This window comes from Penaeus japonicus, unplaced genomic scaffold, assembly GCF_977035675.1.
Source record: "Penaeus japonicus unplaced genomic scaffold, GWHDUDI00000001_assembly GWHDUDI00000038, whole genome shotgun sequence".
Classification (NCBI taxonomy): Eukaryota; Metazoa; Arthropoda; class Malacostraca; order Decapoda; family Penaeidae; genus Penaeus; species Penaeus japonicus.
This window is the reverse complement of record NW_028234440.1, coordinates 1,726,227-1,750,226: the sequence shown is the minus strand read 5'-3', so window position 1 is coordinate 1,750,226 and position 24,000 is coordinate 1,726,227. Positions and strand designations below refer to the sequence as shown.

The window sequence follows — 24,000 nt, the reverse complement described above, 5'->3', positions numbered from 1 at the left end:
GCACGGGCAGTCAATTACCGACTCGAACATCAGCGGCGGCGATGTTGTCTGAATGATTATTAGCGTAATCCGAGCCAAGGCCAGGGGAAGGGGGGAGGGTAGGAGGGGGATGGGGGATGAATGGGGGGAAGGAAGGGGAGTCTCGAAAGGTGGAACGAGGAAGGCGCTTCTGCAGTACTTGGCAGTGCCCTGTTCCTTTGGACTTGTGTAGATAGGCCTCCAGGAATCGGTCTATCCAGGATGTAGGTCCTTTCCTTCACTCCTCTTCAACCTCTTCCCCCTCCTCCTCCACCTCCTCCTCCTCCTCCTCCTCCTCCTCCTCCTCCTCCTCCTCCTCCTCTTTCTCTTCCCCCCTCCTCCCTGCCAGTAACAGACCAGGTGTTTCCTCTGCCATTCAACATTTTACTACCTTGCGATGATGGCTTTGTGTTGTCAGGGTGTTGCCAGGGTCCTGGACAGTCTTTGCCAACACTTGTTGCTCGCACTAGCTGTTGCTGATGTTGATGGATGAGGTTGATGTTGGCAGAGCAAGCGAGGAGGTGTCTGAGAGGAAAGACGTTGACACTTGTGAAAAGGTGACGATGTTGGCAGTTGTTTGTGGGAGATGGTGGAACGGGAGGATGGAAACGTAAAGGGAAGAACACAGTACGAAGAGAAAAAGGGTGAAGGAGGAGGGAGAGGGAGAAGAAGGGAAAAGAGATTGTAGGGGAGGGGAGAAGTAGGGGAGACGGTGAGCAGAAAAAAGGGAGGGGAGGGAAGGGTGGAAGGGGAAGGAATGGGGAGTGGAAAGAAAGGGAGACGAAAGAAGTAGGAAGGGGGTGGGGGGTGGGGGGAAGAGACAGTGAGGAAGGAAGGGGGAAGGGGGAAAGGGGAGGTGGGGGGGAGCAACAGTGACGATGCAGAGTTGGGGGTTGCTGATTACCAGATTATGACCCGTAATGAGTTCCTAATTGTGTTTAGTCGATGAGATACGAATGTGTAGTGGGTAGTGGGGTCGGGCTGGGGGGGTGGGAGAGCGAAGGGGGGAAGGGGAGGGGGAGGGGAGGAGGAGACGGAAAAAAGAAGAGCTAGAAAAGCAGAAGAATAATTCTTATGATTTAGAAGGCGAGTTAGAATCGAAACATACCAATCAACAAAGATATATACAAAAGAAAGACAACCTGCAAAAAAAAGAAAAAAAGTAGAACCAATAAACAAAGAGAAAGGATAAGTGAGAGGGGGGAGGGAGGGGGAGGGACAGGGACAGGGACATTGACGTAGGTGACAAAATATGCAGCGATGACGTCACTGCCCTGCCGAGTCATAGCCCTGTCAGCGCGGGAATCACAAGCTAATTATCAAAGGAAGATGGCCTGGTCCTTTGCCTCGCTTTGTTTACGTTTTGGAAGAGGCACCAGTAGGGGAGGGGGAGAGGGGGAGAGGGAGGGAAGCTAGGGGGAGAGCGGTGGGGGAAGGGGTGATCAGGGCGTAAGGGGGCATAGACAGAGGGGAAGGTTGAGTATTGAAGGGTGGGGGGGAGGGAGGGTTGGGGAGCTGAGGGGGTATGGGGTATGGGTAAAAGATGGGGGAGGTCTAGAGATAAGGGCTGTGGGTGAGGGGAAGGGGAGGGAGGGGGGGAGGGTGCACCCGGAGAGAGGAAATATGGGGAAATACGGGCATAGTCAAGGGGGAGGGGAGCTATCAGGATCGGGGGTTAGGTAGAGGGGTAGGGGGAAGGGGAAGGGGAAGGGAATAGGAAGGACATAGTTTTTCTTGAAGAGGGGGAGGGAAGAAGGAGGGAGGGGGGGAGGTGGCACTGTGGTGAAGCGAAGTTGTTTTTCCTTTTATATATATTTTTTTCTCTCTCCTTCTAATTCTCTTTATTACTGCGGTTGTTAGTGTTGCTCGTTTTATGACGCTGTTTATTATAATACGGATGTTACTACAACCAATGTTAACATCATGTTCGTACTGTTACCACATAGTTAATAAGATCTCTGTAAATAACCGTTTTTTCATTGATGGTTTCGAAACGTCAACATCTTGGGTCTTATCCTTCTTCTCTCTTTCTTTCTCTCTATCATTCGTCTTGTCTGTCTCTCTTCCTCAATCCTCTCACTCTCTCCCTCTCTCCCCTCCCTCCCTCCCTCCTTCCTTCCCTCCTTCCCTCCTTCTCTCCCTCTCTCCCTCCCTCCCCTCCCATCCCCTCCCCCCTTCCCCCCACTCATCTCGCCAACACCACGCCATTTTCAACAGAAAAGAGAGAGAAAAAAAAGGAGAGAGAAACCTTTTTTCTCTTCTTCTTCTTCCTCATCTTTGTGGAGAAGCTCTTAACGACCTTGTTGACGCTGGCGATATTGTCATTAGCTTGTTGTCGTTATCGCGTAATTAATAACAGGACAAGGCGTGGCGGCCGATTCGGTGGAGGAGGAGGAGGAAGAAGAAGGAAAAAAAAAGAGGAGGAAGAGGAGGAGAAGATGAAGAAGAAAAAGAAGAGGAAGACGAAGAAGAAGAGAAGAAGAAGAGGAGGAGGACGAGGAAGAAGAAAAACAAAAAAGGGAGAAAATAAATGTCGAGTCGCCCAGCACCGCAATAGAGAAGCAAGGAGAAACGAACAAATGAAAGAATGTAAGATAAACAAGAAGGGGCAGAAAAGAAGGATAAAAAAGATGGGAGAATTAAGAGTCTAATAAAGTAACGAGGGAAGAGGGCGTTGAATGCGGGTTGAGCCACGGGTCAGCAGGAGGCGAGAGAAGAGGTCAGCAAGGGTCAGCAGAAGGCGAGGAAAGGGTCAGGAGCAGGCTAGTGGTGCGTGGAGTGCCCTCTGCCCCCCTCCCCCTCCCCCCTCTCCTCCCTTAGTCTCCTCCTACCGTCCACTCAGCACTACCAGGGCTGAGCGCTAATGCCTCGACGATTGAACTGGTAATTGCTTTCCACTGTGTCTGCTACCGCTTCTGCTTCTGCTGTTGCTGCTGCTGCTGCGACGGCCGCGTCTCGGAGGCTGCGTCGGGGGTGTCTGGCTTTCTCTCTCTCTCTCTCTCTCTCTCTCTCTCTCTCTCTCTCTCTCTCTCTCTCTCTCTCTCTCTCTCTCTCCCTCCTTCCCTATCTCCCCTTTCCCTCCCCCTCCTCTCCCTCTCCCTCCCTATCTCCCTATCTGATTCTCCCCCTCCCCCCCTCCCTCCCTCTTTTTGCACTCGCCTTGTGTGTCGAGTGTGGTCACGCTTAAAAAAAATGACTGGCGATCTTTTAATACGTAAAGTTTGACAGCCGTTGATAGATCGACTGCCTCTTGTGCGTGGTCGGTCTGTTGCATTTACCCCCTTCAATTTCTTATTTCTTATTTTTTCTTCTTCTTCTTCTTACTACTTTCATAAGTGTATCTCCTTTCTTTTACCCCCTACTCTCTTTCTCTTTCTCTTTTCCTCCTTTCTTCCTTCACCCCTCCCTCCCTTCCTCCCTCCCTTCCTCCCTCCCTCTCATTTCTTTCTCCTCTTCTCCATTCTTCTCTACACATCTCCCAAAGGGAAAATAATAAAAAGAAAAGAAAAAATACATAAACATAAATGAAGACTATATACACGCATACCAATCACCCGTGACTGAGATTTAAAAAAAGGAAGGAACAGAATGATAATAAAAACAAGGACAAACATAATTAAATACAAACAATAAAGAGAGAGAGAGAGAGAGAGAGAGAGAGAGAGAGAGAGAGAGAGAGAGAGAGAGAGAGAGAGAGAGAGAGAGAGAGCGAAAGAAAAACAACTCACAAAAAAGGAGTTCTTGTTTCCTTGCCGTCCATTGCTTCGGCTGACCCGCTTCTCACCTGCGAACAGAACATAGTCAATATTGATCACAGCGACGCGTCCCAACCCGTGAGGTCTGGCTTCCTCTCTCTCTCTCTCTCTCTCTCTCTCTCTCTCTCTCTCTCTCTCTCTCTCTCTCTCTCTCTCTCTCTCTCTCTCTCTCTCTCTCTCTCTCTCTCTCTGATCGATTCATTTATTATACGATACATAAAAAAATAAGAAAATTCTTTGTATGATGATAATAAGTAGTGGGTTTCTGGTATTTCATCATTATTATCATTTCGTACATCTTTATATCTGCGTTTATATCGCACGTTAGAAGTAGAAAACAAAAGCAAAAACGATCGTGAAGAAAGGCTACACCCTGGGCGATCCCTAAGAGTCCCAAAAGCTCCCGGGGAAAAGAACGGCCGCTCCATCTTCCGAGGGAGTCCACAGGGCGAGGGACAGAGGCAGCAGCAGAAGGGTCGCAAGGAATCGCCTGGGAACGTAGCTCTTGCCTTAGGACTTTCCTCTTGGCTTCCTCTCTGTCGCTCCCTGACTGACTGTTCCCTCCCTCCCTCTCTTCGTCTCTCCCTTCGTCTCTCTTGGTTTCTTCGTTCCTTACCTCACTTCCTTCTCCCTCCTGTCTTCGATTCCTTCCTCCCTCCTCCTTCCCTCCCTTCTTCCGCCTCCTTCCTTCCCTTCATCCGCCTCTTTCCTTCCCTTCCTCCTCCTCCTCCTCCTCCTCCTCCTCCTCCTCCTCCCTCCTTCCCTTCTTCCGCCTCCTTCCTTCCCTCCTCTCTCCTCTCTCCTCTCTCCTCCCGCCTCCCGCCTTCCTTCGAGCGCCGCCGAGCCGTGGCCGAAGACGAGAAGGATCGGAAAAGCGGCGCTGTTGTCCAGTGTTGCTATAGCGACTTGGCCGCCACAACGTTTCTTGCTACCGTCAATATATAGCTGGAAGGAGGAGGAGGAGGAGGAGGAGGAGGAGGAGGAGGAGGAGGAGGAGGAGGAGGAGGAGGAGGAGGAGGAGGAGGAATAGGAATAGGAATAAGAGGAATAGGAGGAATAGGAATGTGAAGAGGAGGAGGAATGCGAAGAGGAGAAAGAGACAGAGAAGAAAAAGAAAGAGAAGAAAAGACTTTTGAAGGAGGAGGAGGAGGAGAAGGTGTGAGAGCAGAGATTGGGTCGAGGAAGGATGGAAGAAGGTGTAAGCATGATGATAATAGGGGTGAAGGATAATGGCTGATAGGGAGTAATGGTGGCAGGTGACGGTGATGGTAGTAACTAGGTGGTGATGATAATATGTAACGAAAATTTGCGGTAATGCTGATGGGGTGAAAAAAAAAATTATGATGCAATGAGTTAAGTGTCGAATAGTTGGTCAAATGTACAAAATGAAGGACTAGACGAGACAGGGGTGAAAAGATCGCAAACAGGTAAGTAAATAAACAAACGAATGAGCAGATAACGAAGTAAACAATAATACACAGAGAGAAATAAAGCAATAACATAAATCAAGAACCCCCCCCCAAAAAAAAAAAAAAAAAAAAAAAAAATCTAGACTCTATTTAACCGATAAATAAAAGTCCCACGAAATTAAGAACAGTGTAATGACCGCAAACAAAACCCCGAAAGAAGAGAGAAGTGAAAAGAAAGAGGCAGTAGACAGGAGAATGGGATCAGATTGGGTTCGAGGAGCAGCAGGGCTGATGCGCCATTACGCGGGGCGATTCGTCACTCGAAGGTAAACAAGGATGAAGTGCCGCGACTCGAGGGGAAAGAGAAGAGAAAGAGAGAGAGAGAGAGTAAGAGAGAGAGAGAGGGAGAGTGAGAGAGGGGGGGGTAAGTTGTCTTTTCTTTTTTTCTCTCTCTTGTTTATACCTTCATATCGTCTTCGTCTCCATTTCTCTTTCTTTTTTTCTCAACTTTCTGCCCTTCAATTCTCTCTTTACTTCTTGCCTTCGTACTTCTTCCGCTCTCTTTCTCTATAGTACTTCTTACTTTCTTTCCCTTCCCACTCTTCCCCTCTCTCTGCTTCTTTTTTCCTATCTCCTCCTCCTCCTCTTCTTCTTACCCTCTTCTGCGCTCTGTACGTCGTCTTTCTTAACCTCCTCTCTCTCTCTCTCTCTTCCCTCTCTCCTCCCCCCATCCCTCCTCCTCCTCCAGACTACCTCCCTCCCCCTCTCACCCACCCCTTCCTCCCCTCCCCCATCCCCCTCCCCTCCTGAAGATCCGTAATTAAAGACGAGGGGGGAGGGGGGAGAGGAGGCGGGGGAGGAGGGTGTCCTTAGCGATCGCACTCGGCGCTCAAATGGGAGAAAGTGTGTAGCGGAAATCTGAGATAAAATGTGATCCAGGAGACAGGGCTCCCGGCTGCCCACCCGCCCGCCCGCCCGAGCGCATCCCCTTCCCAAGACAATTGCGAGACGTCTTGCCACCCGGATGCTCTGGAACACACAGCGCCACCGGATTGGTCCGTTCCCCCGCCTTGGAATTTTGCCTGGAATCTCCAAGACGTTTCTGGTTTATTTTCTTCTCCTCCTCTTCGTCGGCGTGGGGGAGCGATGCCCGTCGTGACTACGGGCAGGACGGGCGAGGGGGGATGCCCTACGAAGGTGATAGGTACCTCTCGCCTCCCCCCTCCCCCCCTACGAACAAGGGGAAACAAACAAACGAAAAGGAGACTCGAGAAAATCCATGAACCCCGTGTGGCAAAAGCAGACTTCCAGGCCGGGATCCCGTCACGTGATTGGTCGCCGCCTGGAATTCCTGGGAGATAAGATGGAACCTAACATGGATCCTTGTCACCCGCACCTAGATCCCAGATATGTAACAATCGGACTCACGGCCCAAGGAGGCGCCAGCTTGTCTGTCATACTCGAGGGCGAAGGGACGATGAAGGACGGGGAGGGAGAGGGAGAGGGAGAGGGGAAAGAGAGAGGGATAGGAAGTGAGAGAGAGAGAGGGGAGAGAAGGAAAGGTAGGAGGGAGAGGGATAGGAAGTGAGAGAGAAGAGAGAAGGAAAGGTAGAAGGGAGAGGGATAGGTAGAGGGAAAGGGAAAAGAAAGAGGAAGAGAGGAAGTAAGAAAGAGGAGGGGAGGGAGGAGGGAGAAGAAAGGACAAAAGGGAGAAAGAGAAAAGTGAAAGAGAAAGCGATAGACAAAGGGAGAAGGCAGGAGATAAAAGACGTAGAGGAGAAAAGATAAGACGGGAAAGAATAGGGACAGAAAAACAGGAAGAATAAGAAAAAAAGAGAGAGAGAGAGAAAATAAAGATAAAACGAAAATAGAGAGATAGAGGGAAAGAGGAAAATCCAGTGGAGTGGATGCCCGCACGGGGAGGGGGGAAGAAGGGGAGGGGAAGGGGCAAGGGGAAATATGGGAATCAAATCCAAAAACAGTGAACAGAAAGAGGGGAAAAAACGGTAAGGGAGGAATAAAAACAGAGGAAGGAAGTGATGAGGGCGGAGCATGGGAATCAAAGGCTTTTATCACACCAATTTGGTTAGTCCTTTAAAGGGAGTGTCATAGTTCTTGCCCGCCGAGCTAGGTAGTGCCACTGCCTGCCTGCCTGCCTTTGTTATTGAGGACGCAGCCACCGAGGTACGGACGGGGACCAGCGCAGGACAGGGATCGGAGGCGAGGCAACGGCGACCGACCAGAAAGAGGGATGTTGCTCTCTTTTGTGTGTGTGTGTGTGTGTGTGTGTGTGTGTATTTGATAGTGTGTACGTGTGCGTGTGTATGTTCGACTTTGCGTTTGTGTTCATATAAGTGTTCATTCGACTGTGTGTATGCGTGTGTGTGTGTGTGTGTGTGTATTCCACTGTGCGTTTGTGTTCGTATGTGTGTGTATGTGTATATGTGTGTACGCGTGTGTGTGAACGTACCTCGACTTGCATGGGGATCTCTCGCGGGTATATCAGCTTCAAATAGCAGGTCATTAATATATTGATTACTGAGGCTCGGTCATTATAGATATGCGTTTCATTGGCACCTGCAGTAATTCTCTTCAATGGCCTGAGATTTACTCCCCTTACTACACACGGCGCGGAGAGAGAGAGAGAGAGAGAGAGAGAGAGAGAGAGAGAGAGAGAGAGAGAGAGAGAGAGAGAGAGAGAGAGAGAGAGAGAGAGAGAGAGAGAGGAGGGGGGGGGGAAGGAGAGTTAGAGAAAGATCCAAAAGGAGAACGAGAAAGAAAAAGGGATAGAAAGAATAAATGAAAGAGGAGAAGAAGCAATACTCCGACAACCATCCCAACCATAACCACCTAACGTCCAGATGAAAAAACAAACAAAACAAAACAATCAGACAAACAGATAGAAAAAAACGGATTAAACAGACAGACAGACAGACACACAACCAGACAGCACTCCTTTCGGCGCTGTCATATCTACCTTGCTTCGTTTCTCTCTCCCCTGTTCGCTGGTGGCGGCGGTGGCGGAGGCGACTGTCAATCTAAGCAACTTCTTGGGTGATTGACGGCTGAAAAAATAGGCGAAGGATCCAGGATTTCTTGTGCGTTTTAGCTGCTGCTGCGGAGGGAGACGCGCTGGCAGACGGGAATAAAGGGAGGGAGAGAGAGGGTGAGAGGGTGGGAGGATAAGAGGGTGAGAAGGAAGGAAAGAAGGAGGGAGGGAAGGAAGGGAGGAGGGAGGGAGAAAGGGAAGGAACGAAGGAAGAAGGGAGGGAGGGAGGATGAGAGAGAGAGAAAGACAGGGAGAGAGAGAAAAGAAGGAAGAAAGAGCGTGTGAAAGGAGGAGGGGATGAAAAAGCATGTGGAAGAAAGGGAGATAAGGTGGAATAAGAAGAATAAGAATGAAGAGCCTGTGAAAGATAGAGAGGTAAGAAGGAGGAAGAAACATTGAAAGAAATTGGAGACGAGGCGAGGGTGTGAGGTGAAAGAATGAATAGAAAGGAAAATAAAAAAAAAGGGGGTGGGAGAATTGGAAGGAACGAACGAACAAAGAGAACTATCATTTAATGAGAAACGAAGAATGGCACAGGGGAGAAGTAAAAATAAATTACTTTACCTTTTTTCTTGCTTTCATATTTTCGAAAATCATTTTAACCTTGAAAATACTTAAGAGCTTCTGTTCCTACTCCTCCTCCTCCCTCCTTCCTTTCCCTTCTTCCCGCTTCCCCTCTCGTCCTACCTTCTTCCTCATCCTTCCCCTCATCCTCGCTCTCTCTCTCTCTCCCTCTCCCTCTCCCTCTCCCTCCCTCTCTCTCTCTCTCTCTCTCTCTCTCCCTCCCTCCCTCCCTCCCTCTCTCTCTCTCTCTCTCTCTCTCTCTCTCTCTCTCTCTCTCTCCCCCTCTCCCCTCTCCCTCTCCCTCTCCCTCCCCCTCCCCCTCCCCCTCCCCCTCCCTCCCTCCATCCCTCTCTCTCTCTCTCCCTCTCCGTCCACACGGTATGGACGAAAATGCTGTTTTACTCTCTTGGAAATGGGCTTAAAATTAGCACGCTCTTCACTCACTCCGTTATGGGTAAAGGCTTCGTTCGTTCTTGCTCCTGACGGCGGTGTCGGAGTGCATGAGAAAGCGATGGATGATTTTCTTTTTGCTTTTCTTTTTTGTATTCTTAGGAGAGGAGAGATAAGGAATAGAGAGAGATAAAAAAGAGGAATGGAGTGAGAGAAAAGAGAGAGAGAGAGGGAGAGAGAGAGAGAGAGAGAGAGAGAGAGAGAGAGAGAGAGAGAGAGAGAGAGAGAGAGAGAGAGAGAGAGAGAGAGAGAGAGAGAGAGAGAGAGAGAGAGAGAGCGAAGCAGGGAAAGCGTGAAGGGTCGAGAGGGAGAGAAAGACATATGGCCGATAGTAAAAGAGGGGAGAGTGACCATGTATATGCGTGTGTACAAGAATGCATGAATGTGGGTAAGAGTACGCGAGCAAAGCGAGAGAGAGAGAGAGAGAGAGAGAGAGAGAGAGAGAGAGAGAGAGAGAGAGAGAGAGAGAGAGAGAGAGAGAGAGAGAGAGAGAAGGGAGGGAGGGAGGCGGGGGTGGGTAGGGTAGGGTAGGGTTGGGTAGGCTGGGTGGGCCGACAAACATGAGGAGGGCAAAGCGTGTGCGGTTGTGTCTGTTTTAAGTGTGATTGGTATTTTTGTTTTGATGTGCTTGCTTTTATGTAGGCTTTTACACGCACACATACACAAGCTCTCGCGTAAGCGCACACACACACACACACACACTCACACTCACACTCACACTCATACAAACACAAACACAAACACAAACACAAATACACAAACAAACACAAACACACCCACACACTAGCATCCCCTCTCCCCACACACAAACCTTTTTTTCCAAACTATATATTTATTTTAGCGAGCCTCCCGCTGTGGATCAGCGAGCCCCGAAAAGCTGTCAGAATCGGGCTGTCAGCAGTAACGTTGTCAGTCTTCTCGTAGGCTGACAAGAGGGAGGGGAGGGAGGGAGGGAGTGGGGGTGGGGGTGGGAGCTTGGAAGGGCGTGGAGTAGGGGGTGGGGAGGTAGGGAAGGGGACCCGGGAAGGGCGTGGAATATGGAAGAGTTACACTTGGCACTTTTCTTTTTTATTATTTATGATTACTTCCGAGAGTGAAAGGATAAAAAAGTGTATTCATTCAGGGTGAAAATAGGGTGGAAGATCCGGTAGACAGGAAGAAGATCATTATCGCCGCCGCGTTTTAGACCTAAGGAAGATGGAGAAAGAGGTCTATTAAGAAGCCACAAGACGGTGTCCGCATGTCCGTGAACACGTCAACCAAAGTGTATGGTTATGTGTGAGGGGAAGGTGGGGTGTGTGGGTGGGACAGGTGAGGGAGGGAGAGAGGGAGAGAGGGAGGGAGGGAGTGGCAACCATAAAACATAGTGGAGATAAAAATCCACCGAGTTCCTTGTTAAATCCCCCGGCCAGGTAATTCCGGTAATGACATAATGGTCGGAGGCTTGTAAATAAGCCGTTTACAACTGCCAATCACCTTTTGGTCCGCTATATCACCCTGGTGCGCCGGGGAAATGGGGATTGAGAAGGGGGGGGGGTGACGAGGGAGGGGGTAAAGGGATGGTGAATGGAGGGGGGGGGGTTGAGGAAGGGGAGAGGGGAGGATAAGGGGAAGGGTAAGGGTAGGGGGAGAGAGGGTTAGGTAATGGGGTTATGGGGAAGCCGGTTTGATGTTTTTGTTTTTTGCTTTTGTTTGTTTGTATTTCGTTATTTCCGCGAGGTGATTTGTGTTATTGATACTTATCTTCTTAATTATTACTCTTGTTAGCTTTATATTGCCTTTCGTTATTGTTATCCTCATCCATCTCCATTAGCATTTTATATTCCAATTACACTTTTACAGATGTTGGTGGGTCATTTGTTCTCGTGTTTACAAATTTATTGTCTGTGCTGATTTACCCCCAAAGTATATATATATACATATATATTTATATATGTATATATATATATATATGTATATATATATATATATATATATATATATATATATATATATATATATATATATATATAAATCGCGTGGATTTACAAAGTAAGAAATGATATACATGTCAACGGAAGACCAAGATGAGAGTTGCGTGAAATTAAAGACTTTGGAGTACTAAGTGAAATCTGACGTGAAATCTGCATGCAGGCCGTTAGGAAATGTAGCCTAGGCTCGGGTGAATTAGAGAGCCTGCTCGAAGCTCAGTCAAAAGCCTCGAAGCGCGTCTTCGGGAAAGCCTTGCGCCCAAAGGTGCTGGACCGCCTGGGTGTGGCTCGTGTGTTCGACTTGATAGACAGGTGGCGGTTGGTTACTCGGAGGTCACGCGATGCAATAAATGTCTCTCGCCTCTCTTGCCCGCTTTCCTCTCGTCCTTCTCGTCCTTCTCTCCCTCTTTCTTCTTCCCTTTCTCTCTCTCTCTCTCTCTCTCTCTCTCTCTCTCTCTCTCTCTCTCTCTCTCTCTCTCTCTCTCTCTCTCTCTCTCCTTTCCTCTTTTTGTTTTTCCCCTTTTCCCTTCTTTCTTCCCCTCTCTCTTCTTCCTTCTTGTCTCTCGTCCCTTCCCTCCTTTCTTCTGTCCCCACCTGTTCTCCCTCCCCTCCCTCCTCTCCCCACCCACCCACCCCCAGCCTGGCCGTCAGGTGTGGAGAACCCGTCAAAATCATCCCGTGAATAAATGTTTTAACAATGGCTCTCTCCCTCCCTCCCTTCCTTCCCCTCCAGCCCCCTTTCTCTGGCTCTCCTCCTTCCTTGCCCTCACCTCCCCTACCCCCCTTCCTCTAGCTCTCTCCCCCTTCCTCTAGCTCTCTCCCTCCCCCTTTCCTCTGGCTCTCCCCCTCCCCTTTCCTCTAGCTCTCCCCCTCCCCATCCTCTAGCTCTCCCCCTACCCCTTTCCTCTAGCTCTCCCTCCCCTTCCTTCCTTCCTTTCCTCCCCTTCCATCCCTCCCTCTAGCTCTCCCCCTCCCCTTCCATCCCTCCTTTCTCCCCTTCCATCCCTCCCTCTGGCTCTCCCCCTCCCCCTTTCCTCTAGCTCTCCCCCTCCCCTTCCTTCCTTCCTTCCCTCCCCTTCCCTCCCTCCTCCCTCTCCTCCCGCGAAGCATTAAAGAAATAGAGGCACCGGGGACGCGGGCGGGCATAAATCAGAGCTCCTGGTAGTGGACACATTACAGCCCCATTACTGGCATTACAGCGGGCGGCGACGCGGCACCAGAGGGCTGCTCGCTCGGCCCCCTGCGAAGCCCCCGCCGGGTGACCCCTGGCACCACGCTGGGGCACCTGCGAGGGGCACGCCGCCACCTGCCCCTGACGCTGAGGGGGAGGGGGAGAGGGGGATAGGGGAGGGGACGCGGGTAAGTTTCAGGGGCTCGGTTTTGATAATATGTTTGGAGTTTGTGTCTGGGTTCAGGTTGAGAAGCGAAGGGAGGGAGAGAGTGAAGGAGAGAGACTGGGAATATAGGTGGGAATGGAAGGGTAAGCGAGAGAGAGAGAGAGAGAGAGAGAGAGAGAGAGAGAGAGAGAGAGAGAGAGAGAGAGAGAGAGAGAGAGAGAGAGAGAAGGGGGGGGGGGTATAAAAGGTCCTTGTGGCTCCAGTCGAGTCTATTCCCAGAGCATACCGTTGTTGCACACAATGTCCGCGATTTGTCTGTGTCTCTCACGAAATTTAATTTCTGATGCAAATTAGGGCATACCTCTCTCTCTGTCTCTCCCTCTCTCTCTCTCTCTCTCTCTCTCTCTCTCTCTCTCTCTCTCTCTCTCTCTCTCTCTCTCTCTCTCTCTCTCTTTCTTTCTTTCTCTCTCTCTCTTTCTCTCTCTCTCTCTCTCTCTGTAAATTCATTTTTATTTTTATATAATTATTATCCTGCTATTTACTTTGTTTCCTATCCCTCTTTCGTTTCTGCTTCTTCCCTTTTTCCCGATACGAAGAGAGGGGAAGATAGAAAGAGGAAAAGAAATGCTTAGGTGGGTCTTAATAGCCGTAATGATGGTGATAATGATGCCAAACTTATTGCTAATGATAATGACAACGATTCAGCGAGATTGAAACTTCTTTCATCTCTTTGACTTCGAGAGAAAGAGATGATAATATATTGGCGAAGAGATAGAGAGTGAGAGTAAGAGTGAGAGTGAGAGTAAGAGTAAGAGAAAAAGCGAGAGTGAGAGTGAGTGATAATAAAATTACATAGAAAAAAATAAATAGATCGAAAGCAAGAGAACTAAAAGATAAATTACAAAATTAAGGTCGACCCCCCCCAAAAAAAAAAAAAAAAAAAAAAAAAAAATTATCGCCATTGCTAATCAGGCAACGGAGCGCCATCTCTCAGCGTCTGCCGTTAACTTCCCGTTCCTTGTCGTTCGCCGTTCTTCAGCGCGATCGAGTGTCTATCAGTTATCTATCGACTCTGAGGGAAGGAGGAGGGGATGGTCTTGGTAGGGTGGGTAGGGGGCTGGAAGGGGAGGGAGGGGAGGGGAGGGTGAGGAGGAGGAGGAGAAGAAAAATAGGAGTGAGAAAGCAGAGGAGGAGAAAGGGAGGGGGGTTGGGGGGAAGAAAAGAGGAATGAGAGAGAGGAAGGGTGATTGAAAGTGAGGGAGAGAGAAACGGGAAGAAGAAGAGGAAGAAGAACAAGAACAAGAAGAAGAAGAAAGAAGTAGGAGGAGAGAGAAGAGGATAAGTAGAAGGGAGGGAGGGGGAGGGGTAGGCGGGGAAGGGAGTGGGCGTGGGGTTAGGAGGGGGGCTTGTACGCCCAACCTCTCGCCGGCACCTATCCTGTGTGCTGCGATAATGACCAAGTTGTAATTAATTGTTAACTTGTTCCGAATTCCGACCAACGAGTGCGGGTCAGAAGACGTGCTTTTGGCTCCGACACCTCTTCTCTCTTTCTCTCGTTTTTTCGTTTCTCTGTCTCTCTCTTTTTCGTTATCAGTTTGTTTCGGTCTCTTTCTTTTTCCTCATTCTGTGTTTCGGTCCGTCTCTGTCTCTCATTCGTTTCTCTCTCTCTCTCTCTCTCTCTCTCTCTCTCTCTCTCTCTCTCTCTCTCTCTCTCTCTCTCTCTCTCTCTCTCTCTCTCTCTCTCTCTCTCTCTCTCACACACACACACACACACACACACACACACACACACACACACACACACACACACACACACACACACACACACGCACACACACACACACACACACACAAAACACCTATCAGTGCGCACATCCACACGCATATAAACACACGTACACATTACAGATATAAAAATCGTTTTCGGTTTTACGACCGACCTTATCTTAAGATACAATGCTAAGTGTTTCTCCTGGCTTGACTTAATGCTTCATATCGCCATTGATACAATAATAAAACTCTTTAAGGTCTATCTCTACTTATTGTCAGTTGAGGTATTTATAGGAATGTCGCGAATACATAATGACCCGAGTGACTGATTAGATATAATTTGATGGCGGTTTCATGCAAATGAACCTTAAAGTTGTCGAACGTTGTCAAATGGAATTATTTTGTGGCGTCGGCTCTTTTTTTGGGGGTATATGATCGTTGTTGTTGTTTTTGTTTTGTTTTTGTTCTCGTCGCGGGAGGAAAAACGGGGTTGCATTTTTATCACTCGGGCGAAACTGCGGTGGTCGTCTCAGGGAATGGACGACCGGGTCGTTCTTGGTACTCTCTTGTGAGGAATGTGTCCGCGTGCTTAGGCCTCGGAAGCCTCAAGTCGTGGAAGGAGGGAAGGAAGGAAAGCGAAAGCGAGGGAGGAAGGGGAGGGAAAGGAGGATAGGTAGGTAGGAAGAAAAGAGGAGAGGAGGGTACGAAGGAGGGATGAGGGAGGGAAGAGAAGAGAAGGGTAGGGTAGGAAGGAGGGGAGAGAAAACGAGTTAGGAAGGAAAGAGGAGGGGGAGAGTGGGAGAGAAGTGAAAAGGAGGGTAGGAAAGCCGAAAAGGAAGGGTGAGGAAATGAAGAGGGGGTTAAGAGGAGGAGGAGGGGGGGGGAGCAAGGAGGGCAGGTAAGGAGGCAGAAGGAAACAGTCAAGTGTGTGCGGGGCCGTTGAAGTTGCTGTGCCGGAGTCTCGGCTTAAAGCCCGGCCAAGGCAGCTTTAAAGAACAGCATAACGTGACGATGTATCTCTCCGAATCAGTCTGCTGCTGTTAATGTTGCTAGCAATAACGCTGTTCAAACGGTGTTGGGCGGCTGCTCTCTTCCGGGAGAGAGAGAGAGAGAGAGAGAGAGAGAGAGAGAGAGAGAGAGAGAGAGAGAGAGAGAGAGAGAGAGAGAGAGAGAGAGAGAGAGAGTACGGTCATCGTCATCGTCATCGTCATGGATCTGCGAGTCTGAAATGCTCTCACATCCGTCGGTGATTAGATTGCGGTGAGGCCGGGGGGAAAAAAGTGCGATCACACGATCTCGTAGCGGAGAAATGTGCTGCTTCTGTTTTGATATCGGAGCGGCATGGCTGGTTGGCCGGAGGGGAGGAAGGGGAGGTGGGGGGTGGAGGGGGGGAGAGGGGGGGTGCTCTCTTCGTCAGGAGGAAGAGGGAAGAGGTGGTGGTGGAGGTGGAGGAAGGGGGAAAAGGGAAGGAAGAGGTGGAGGAAGGGGAGAAAGGGAAGAAGGAGGTGGAGGAAGGGGGAAAAGGGAAGGAAGAGGTGGAGGAAAGGGGAGAAAGGGAAGAAGGAGGTGGAGAAAGGGAAGGAGGTGGAGGAAGGGGGAAAAGGGAAGGAAGAGGTGGGGGTTTAGGTGGAGGTGGAGATGGAGGAAAGGGGAAGAAGGAGGAGGAGGAGGTTGAGTAGATGGAATGAGGAATGAGGAAGAGGAAGCAAAGAAATCGGAGGAAGAGAGGGAGGGTCGAAGTTTGTTTTCCTGAAACAGGAAGGCGCAGGGAGAGGAGGAGGAGGAGGAGTGTGAGGAGGCTGTCGCGTCCTCCCCCTCTCCTCCACCCCATCCCCCCCACCCTCGTGCCCCCCAGGAGGGTAATGGGGGCACCTGCTTGGCATTCCCGCCCACTGCCAGTAATGATCTTAACAAAACGTCGTCGTACGGTCAGCATGGCTTCAGCCCCCCCCCTCCCCTTCCCCTTCCTCTCCCCCTCCTTCCTTCCCCGTCCTTCTCCTCCTTCTTCTTCTTCCTAGTCGCTCCCTGTTTCTCTCCTCCCCCTCCCCCTCCCCCATTAGATCTTGGGCTATCTGGGGGAGGGTTTGCGAGCCTCTGCATGACCAACTAGCTTACCCTCCCCCCATCTCATCCCTCCTCCTCCTCCTCCTCCCCCTCCCTCTTCCTACCCTTTCCCTCCCTCCCACCATCCTTCCCCTTCAACCCGTTCACATATTGCTCACTCTGACCTGCATTGCGTTATCAGCTGACCTCTGCTGATGTGACTGCATATTGCCCTGATCAGCCTACTTATCTGCCTAAGTTACGGCCGCTAACGATGACCGGTGGAGGGGGGGGGGTGGAGTGGACGGTAGGAGGGGGAAGGGCGGGTACATGAGAAGGGGAAGGGGAAGGGGAGAGAAACCACTCTCTTGAATTCCTCTCTTCTCTTTACACACACACACTCATACTCATACACACACTCACATTCACACTCACACTCACACTCACACTCACACTCTCACACACTCACACACTCACACACTCACACTCACACTCACACACTTACTTCCCTCTCCCCTGAATACCTGTGTGTACCAAGGTTAGCAAAGCTAAACAGTGTGGCTGTGATAGCCTCCTTGGCTGTTTTATCTCGCTGTCAGGGTAATTAACGACTTAACTGCCCTACTACAACCTCCATCCCTCCTCCTCCTCCTCCTCCTCCTCCTCCTCCTCCTCCTCCTTTTCTAGCCTTTCTTCCTCTTCGTCTTCTACCTTTTCCTCTTCTTCTTCTTATTATTTTTCTTCGTCTTCTTCTTTATCATCTTTTTAATTTACCTTCTTCATCTCCCCTTCTCCCGCTACCCCCCTCCCCCTCCGCTCCCTTTTTAAGCACCTGCGTAATGCTTCTTCGGTTTAATCGAGGTATTGTGTCAACAAGAGCGGGTATGGTCGTCTAGATGAGTCGTTAGTTCCAAGCGTCGTCGCCTGCCTGTCCCAAAGTGTCGGAAGTGGCACCCGAGTCGTTCGCGGGTCGTAATCTGTTTACCGGCAGCTTCCTATCCCCCTCCCCCTCGGCCCTCCCCTCTCCCCTCTCCCCTCTCCAATCTCCCTCTCCCCTTTGCGTTGGGCAGGGACGTGGCTGCGGGGTCGTGGGCAGGCAGGTCGTTGTGATTCGCCAAGTGGTCACTTCGTCCCGATTTGTACTGGTGTCGAAGGGGCGCTCGCAGGTCGTTCCCAGAATCTCTTTATAATACCTCGCGACTGCGGTGGTCGTCACCCAGGTGGGGGGGGACTAGGAGGGGGGGGAGGGAGTGAGTGAAGGAAATGAAGAGGAGAAAGAGGGAAGGACTAAAGAGAAGAGGCGGAGAAGGAGGGTCGGGTAGTGAAGGAGGAGAGGAAGGGGAAGGGGAACGGGGTGGGGATGGGTGGGGGGGGGATGGGAGGACGAATTAAGGGGAGGAGGTAAGTGTCGCCCGGCCAACTAAGGGCGCCTCATCAGCCACAGGGAGGGCCGACACACCTGCTAATGGGGGGACGCCAAGATGATGAGAAGGACGAGATAAGGAAATATTATATAAGTTAGTTCAAAGCGACGCGGGATGGCCGAACTGGTGACCGACGGGGTTCCGAAGGAGGGAGGGAGGGAGGGAGGGAATGGAGGGGACGGGAGGGGCAGAGGCGAAGGATGTCACAGGTGAAGTGTAAAGGGTGGATTTAGGTGGGTTTAATGGGAGTCCTTAAGCCTCAAGGGGTTTGGTTCGAGTCCATAGAGTGGCTGCGGACCGTATATCCTCAGGTCCCGAATGCACCTCCCCCTCACTTCCCCCTTCCCCTTCCATCCCCCCCACCCCCACCCCTTCCCTCAAAAGAAGAAGAGAAAAAAAAAAAAAACACGAAAGAACTCCGGTAACGCCATGGCGTGTGTCCACCGACTGCATGGTTCACCTCACCCTCACTCCATCACCCCCTCACCCTCACCCTCACCCTCACCCCTTCCCCCTACACCCTCACCCCCAAAAATCAAAACAAAACAACAAAAGCAAAGCGTGAGAGGCGTAAGAGAATGAGGGGTGCGAGTCCTAGCCCCGAGTCCCCGAGTCCCCGAGTCCCCCGAGCATGAGCGTCGAGTAGGAGGGAGGGAAGTAGGAGTCCCGAGTGCGAGCGGCGCCGTCGAGCGAAAGGTGTCCCTGCGCGGGGACGGCCGCTCGCCTGGCTGGGGCTGGCTGGCCTTCAGGAGCCGGCGCGGCGTCTGCCCCTCGCCCGCCCCTCGGCCGCCCCTCGCCCGCGCGCCCAGATTGGTAACTCCACTGATAACAGCACCGTTTGTAATTAATTGGCAACGGGCGACGCATCCTAACGAGCGGGGTCCTGGAGGCAGCGGCGGTGTCGGCGGAGGAAGCGGGACGTGACGCGAATGAGAAGCGCGCAGACGGGGAGTGGGCGGCGACGGCGGCGGCGGAGGAGGAGGAAGAAGAAGAAGAAGGTGAAGAAGAAGAAGAAGGAGAAGGAGAAGGGGAAGGGGAAGGAGAAGGAAATGGAGATGATGGGATAGAGAGTTGGGCACGTGGAGAGGGAGAGGGAGAGAGAGAGAGAGAGAGAGAGAGAGAGAGAGAGAGAGAGAGAGAGAGAGGGAGAGAGAGGGAGAGGGAGAGGGAGAGGGAGAAGGAGAATGGGTGTTTGTGTTTGTTACGCACATGCATACACGCACACACATACACACACACACACGTACACACACGTAAACACACACACACGTACACAACACGTACACACACGTGCATGCACATAATATAACACACGCACCTGTAATGCATTATGAGCATATAGACAGATAGATATGGATTGATTGATAGATATATAGGTATTATGATAATGAAGAGTGTGATGATAATTATAGCTGCTATTATGATAATGAGGATTACTTCATTCATAAAGATTATATTAATTCATTTTTTCCACCATTTTCTCTTTTTTTTGTCGTTTTTAGAATTGTTGTTATTATCTATTTTGTTGTTGTATGATAATATTATGGTAATATTAATGATGGTGATAGTTATGATGATATTGATAATAGTGATGAAAATTATATTGTTTTTGCTGTGGTAATTATTACTGCTACTACAACTACTATTGCTACAACTACTACTAGTACTACTACTGGGACTATTACTACTATTTCTAATATTACCACCATTACAACTACTACTATTACTATTAATGCTAGTACTACTACTACAACTACCACTATTTTTATTATCATTGTTGATATTATTATTATCATTATCATTATTATTGTTATTATTATTGTTGTTGAAATTATGATTATTATCATTATTGTTATTATTATTATTATCATTATTATTATTATTATTATTATTATTATTATTATTATTATCGTTATAATTATTATCATTATCATTATCATTATTATCATCATCATTAGTATTAATAATAATATTATTATTATTTATTATTGTTATTATCATTATTATTATTATTATTATTATTATTATTATTATTACTATTACTATTATTGACATTGTTATTGTTACCCTCATTATGATTGCTACCCAAGACGATCGTTAACAACGGAAAACATTATTAGTTAAATAGACATTCTTGTTTATTTTTGCATAATATATTTTTTTCTTCCTCATTATTGTTATCATTATTATTGTTGATTTTTTTTATGATCATTATTGTCATTATTACTATTGATATTAATATTATAATTATTGTTATTATTGTTGTTATTGTCATATTATTGTTTTTTTTATTATTATTACTGTTGTCCATAGTAATATTTTTATGATCGTTAATTTTATTATTGTAATTATTGTTATCATTATCATAATCATTATCATCATCATTATCATTATCATTGATATTAATATTGTAATAAGGAAAATAATAGTAATGACAGTTATAATTATTATTATTATTATTATTATTATTAAAATTTTATTAATTATCATAGAATTTTTATTATTGTTGTTATTGTTATCTGTTATCATTGTTGTTATATCTGTTTTGTTGTTATAGGTATCTTGTAATTGTATTATCATCATTGTTATTTTACTATTATTATCTTTATTTTTAATTTGTTTTTATGTTTTTTGTTATTATTATAATAATCATCGTTGTTATTTCCATTATCAGTGGACTTTATTAACATTAGTCTAATATTAACAAATGTATTATTATTATTATTATTATTATTATTATTATTATTATCATTATCATCTTTATTGTTATTATTATTATTATTATTATTATTATTATTATTATTAATTTCATCAATATTATTATTATGATAATGAGAGATAATCATAATTATAATGAAACTAATAAGGATAATAGTAAAAGAAGAATTGCAATAGTTAACACTGATTTTAGTAATTATTGTAATTTTCATTGCAATTGCAATTATTGCTACTACTACTGTTACTCTTCTTGTTTGCATTATTATTACAATTATTTTATAGCTATGATTAACTCAGTAGTGATAATTATATTGTGGATATTATTCAAAGCAAGATGATGAATTATTCCTATTATTATTAGTAATGATAATATTATCATTGTTATTATTATTATCATGGCGATGGAGATATTTGTGTTGTTATCAAAATTGTTGTTTTTACTATTATTAAGTTTAACTGCTGTCATCAAAATCATGTTTCTTACCGACAATAATTATGATATAAGTAATAATGAGGTAACTGTTGTTTTAGCATAATTTAACACTAAATATTTTTTATCTTTATTTTTAAAAAATAATACTAATACGCCTTGAAGTGTGTCATTGCACTGTCTTTGTTTCCTTTGTTGCAAACCAAGGTAGAACAAAGACAGAAAAGGCGACCTCGTTATCGGGACGGGCGTCGGGACGGCAGCAGCGCAACCAGGACGACACGGTAGTCGTCGCCGTCGCCGTGTCAGGGCAGCGTGTTGGTGGGCTCGGGAGGCGCTGGTGTGTGGTCGTGTCGCTCAATGTTGCATGGCTTAGGGTCGGAGGGAGGGGGGGGGAGGGCTTGGGGCAGGGGGCAAGGGGCAGGGAAGGAGAAGGGGGAGGAGGAGGGGCGGTGGTGGGGTGGGTAGGTTCGTCAGCGTGTGTCGATGCCCCATGTGGATGGAGGGGCGCAGCGGCGACGTTGCCCGAGCGAGGCCTCGCGGTGGCTTCCGAAGTGCCGCGCGTATTGCATGTTGCAACGTGGTGGCGACGGCGAGGTGGTGGTGGTGGTGGCGAGTGTTGGAGGAGGAGGAGGTGGTGGTGGCGGAGGGTCTTGGAGGGTCGTGGTGTGAGAGTTGGCAGTGTGGTGGCGCCAGCGGTGTGTTGCAGCTTGCAGTGCCCGCCTGACCCAGCCTTGCAACAGGCCACGCCCCCATAATGCCCCGGCCCCACCCCCTGCACCTGACAGTCTCTCCCATTGGTCCAGCCGACTCATCCATAAACCCGATTGGCTGTCAGCTGGCATCCATAAATCTGATTGGTTGGCACCACCCCCAGCGGGCAGAGGCGGCAGGGACCGTCGGGCGGCGGCCCAGAGGAGCCAGCTGCGGCCGGGGCAGGAGGAGGGCGCCGCGCTCTCCTCCGCGAGGCTGCGGCTGCCCGCGCCCGCCGCCCGAACCCATGATTAAAAAGGGCCGCTTCGATTACCTCGCGGCCGCTACCTGCGTGGCGGATCCCAATCGCCGCTGCCGCCGCCGTCACAGCCGCCGCGAGCCTAGGGGGGAGGGGGAGGGGGGAGGGGGTCAAGTCACGCGATCTTTGTCAGGCTTCTCGGCTTCCTCGGGAACGTCTTCGCCTCGGGAGGACGTGCGCGGCGGGAGAACGACGGCCGTTCGCGGGGAGGATTCGGACTAATGAAGGAAGATTGATCGTCTTCCCGCGGGGAGGATACGGGAAGCCGTCTTCCGAGGAGGATTCTCTCCCTCCCTTCCCTTCCTCCTTCCCTCCTTCCCTCTCCTCCTTCTCCCTCTCTCTCTCTCCCACTCCCTCTCTCCCTATCTCCCACTCCCTCTCCTTCTCCCTCTCTCCCTCTCTCCCTATCTCCCATTCCCTCTCCTCCCTCTCTTCGCATCTCTCCCCTCAGTCAGAAATGGTTCAAGAACCCCTCCCCTATTACTTCCCCTTTTCCGAACGACCCGACCCGTGTTGGGGGATCGAGAGAGCTAGGCGTTCTTCGAGGGGGTGGGGGAGGGGGGAGGGGGTATTAAGTCGAAGGGAAGGACTCCCATCCTGAGGAAGTGCCAGCGCTGGACTCGGGTGGTGATGGGGACACGGGCGCCAGCGGCAGAGAGGCTGGTTGGGCACGGGCGATGTGGCACACCTGGCACCCGTACCTGTTAATTTATCGGCGTTCGAACCGGTGGCACTCGGGTTTATGGTGGGGTACGGAAGGGGTATTTTTGTGGGGGGGGGGATGTATCGGTAATTGGGTTTGAAATTAGCACTACGGGAGTTGGAGTTGAAATAGGAATGCAAATAAAGGAAAATAAAATGTAAATGAAATAAAAATGAAAGGCTGTAAATGAAAGACTAGTTTTGATGATAAAGATTAACGATAGAAAGAACGAAAGCGTTAGTTTTGAGGAACGCCATTCTGTCATGCCCATTTTGTTAAGGATGTACCCTTTTATCTCATTTATATTGTTTCTCTTCCTGCTTGCAAAGACACTGACATCCCCCCATCCTCATTCTTTCCATTCCCACCTGGAAAGATAATGAATCCATTTTGTTAAAGCTGTCTTTGTAGGGTGATGTATATTTTTCTTTATTACCTGCTTGTGAAAAGACACCGATCTAATCCCCCCCCCCCCTCCTTTTCTCCTTTTTATTTCCACTCCCCCACCAGGAAAAAGATTGATCAAGTCTGCTTTATTGAAAATGTATTTATCCATATACATTTTTTTTTTTATTATTATTACCTGCTTGCAAAGACACCAACCTAACTCCCCACCAGAGAAAAAAAAATATATACATAAACTTCATAGAATATATATATGTATGTATTATCTTACATATATTTGATAAACCTGCTTGCAAAGACCTAACCCCCCCTCTCCTCTCTCTCCCCCCACAGGTAAGAAGAGCCCAGCTGGACTACACTCTCGCCTTTTTCACGAGTTCGAAGGTAGGCGTCCCCAATACCCTCTCTGCCTGCCCCTCTCTGTTGTGACTTGCCCTTGGCGCTGTTCTTGTTGTTGTTTGTTGTTTGTGGACAATGATGTTGGTGCATTGTTCTTATTATTGTTGTTGTTGTTCTGTTGTTGTTTGTTTTTTGTTTTGTTTTGTTTTGTTTTGTTTTTAGATTTTCTTTTTTGTGTTGTATTTTTTTTTCTTTTTTTTGTTCTTGTTCGTTGTAGTGATTGATTAATGTAGGTTAATTTTTGAAAAAGATCAAATAACTGATACTCCTATTTTCGTTATATATATATATATATATATATATATATATATATATATATACATATATATATAGATACATATATATATATATCTTATCCCTCCATCTCCTACACCCCCCCCCCTTCCCTTCGACCTTTCCTGATTGTTGAACGACCTGCTTACGATTTTGCTTGCAGGTATTCCTTTGGTAGTGTTTGCAGTCCCGATTGCAAGTTTTTCCCCCCGTCTTGTTCCATAAGCAAGGTCACACGGGCACCAGCGTTGTTTTGGGAGGGGCAGAACGT

General features: G+C 48.4%; 1 protein-coding gene across 12 annotated transcripts in view; it reads left to right on the top strand.

Annotated features, from left to right (window-relative positions):
* Positions 1–24,000, top strand: part of hth (Meis homeobox homothorax) — a 541,136-nt gene that overhangs the window by 303,191 nt on the left and 213,945 nt on the right. For 8 of the 12 annotated variants that reach the window (XM_086532857.1, XM_043026120.2, XM_043026125.2 and 5 more), the window contains one exon: positions 23,391–23,441. The exons of the other annotated variants lie outside the window; for them this stretch is intronic. In XM_086532857.1, coding sequence (XP_086388983.1) covers positions 23,391–23,441 — 51 coding nt within the window. The remainder of the gene's footprint in view (positions 1–23,390; positions 23,442–24,000) is intronic. 12 annotated transcript variants of the gene reach the window in all.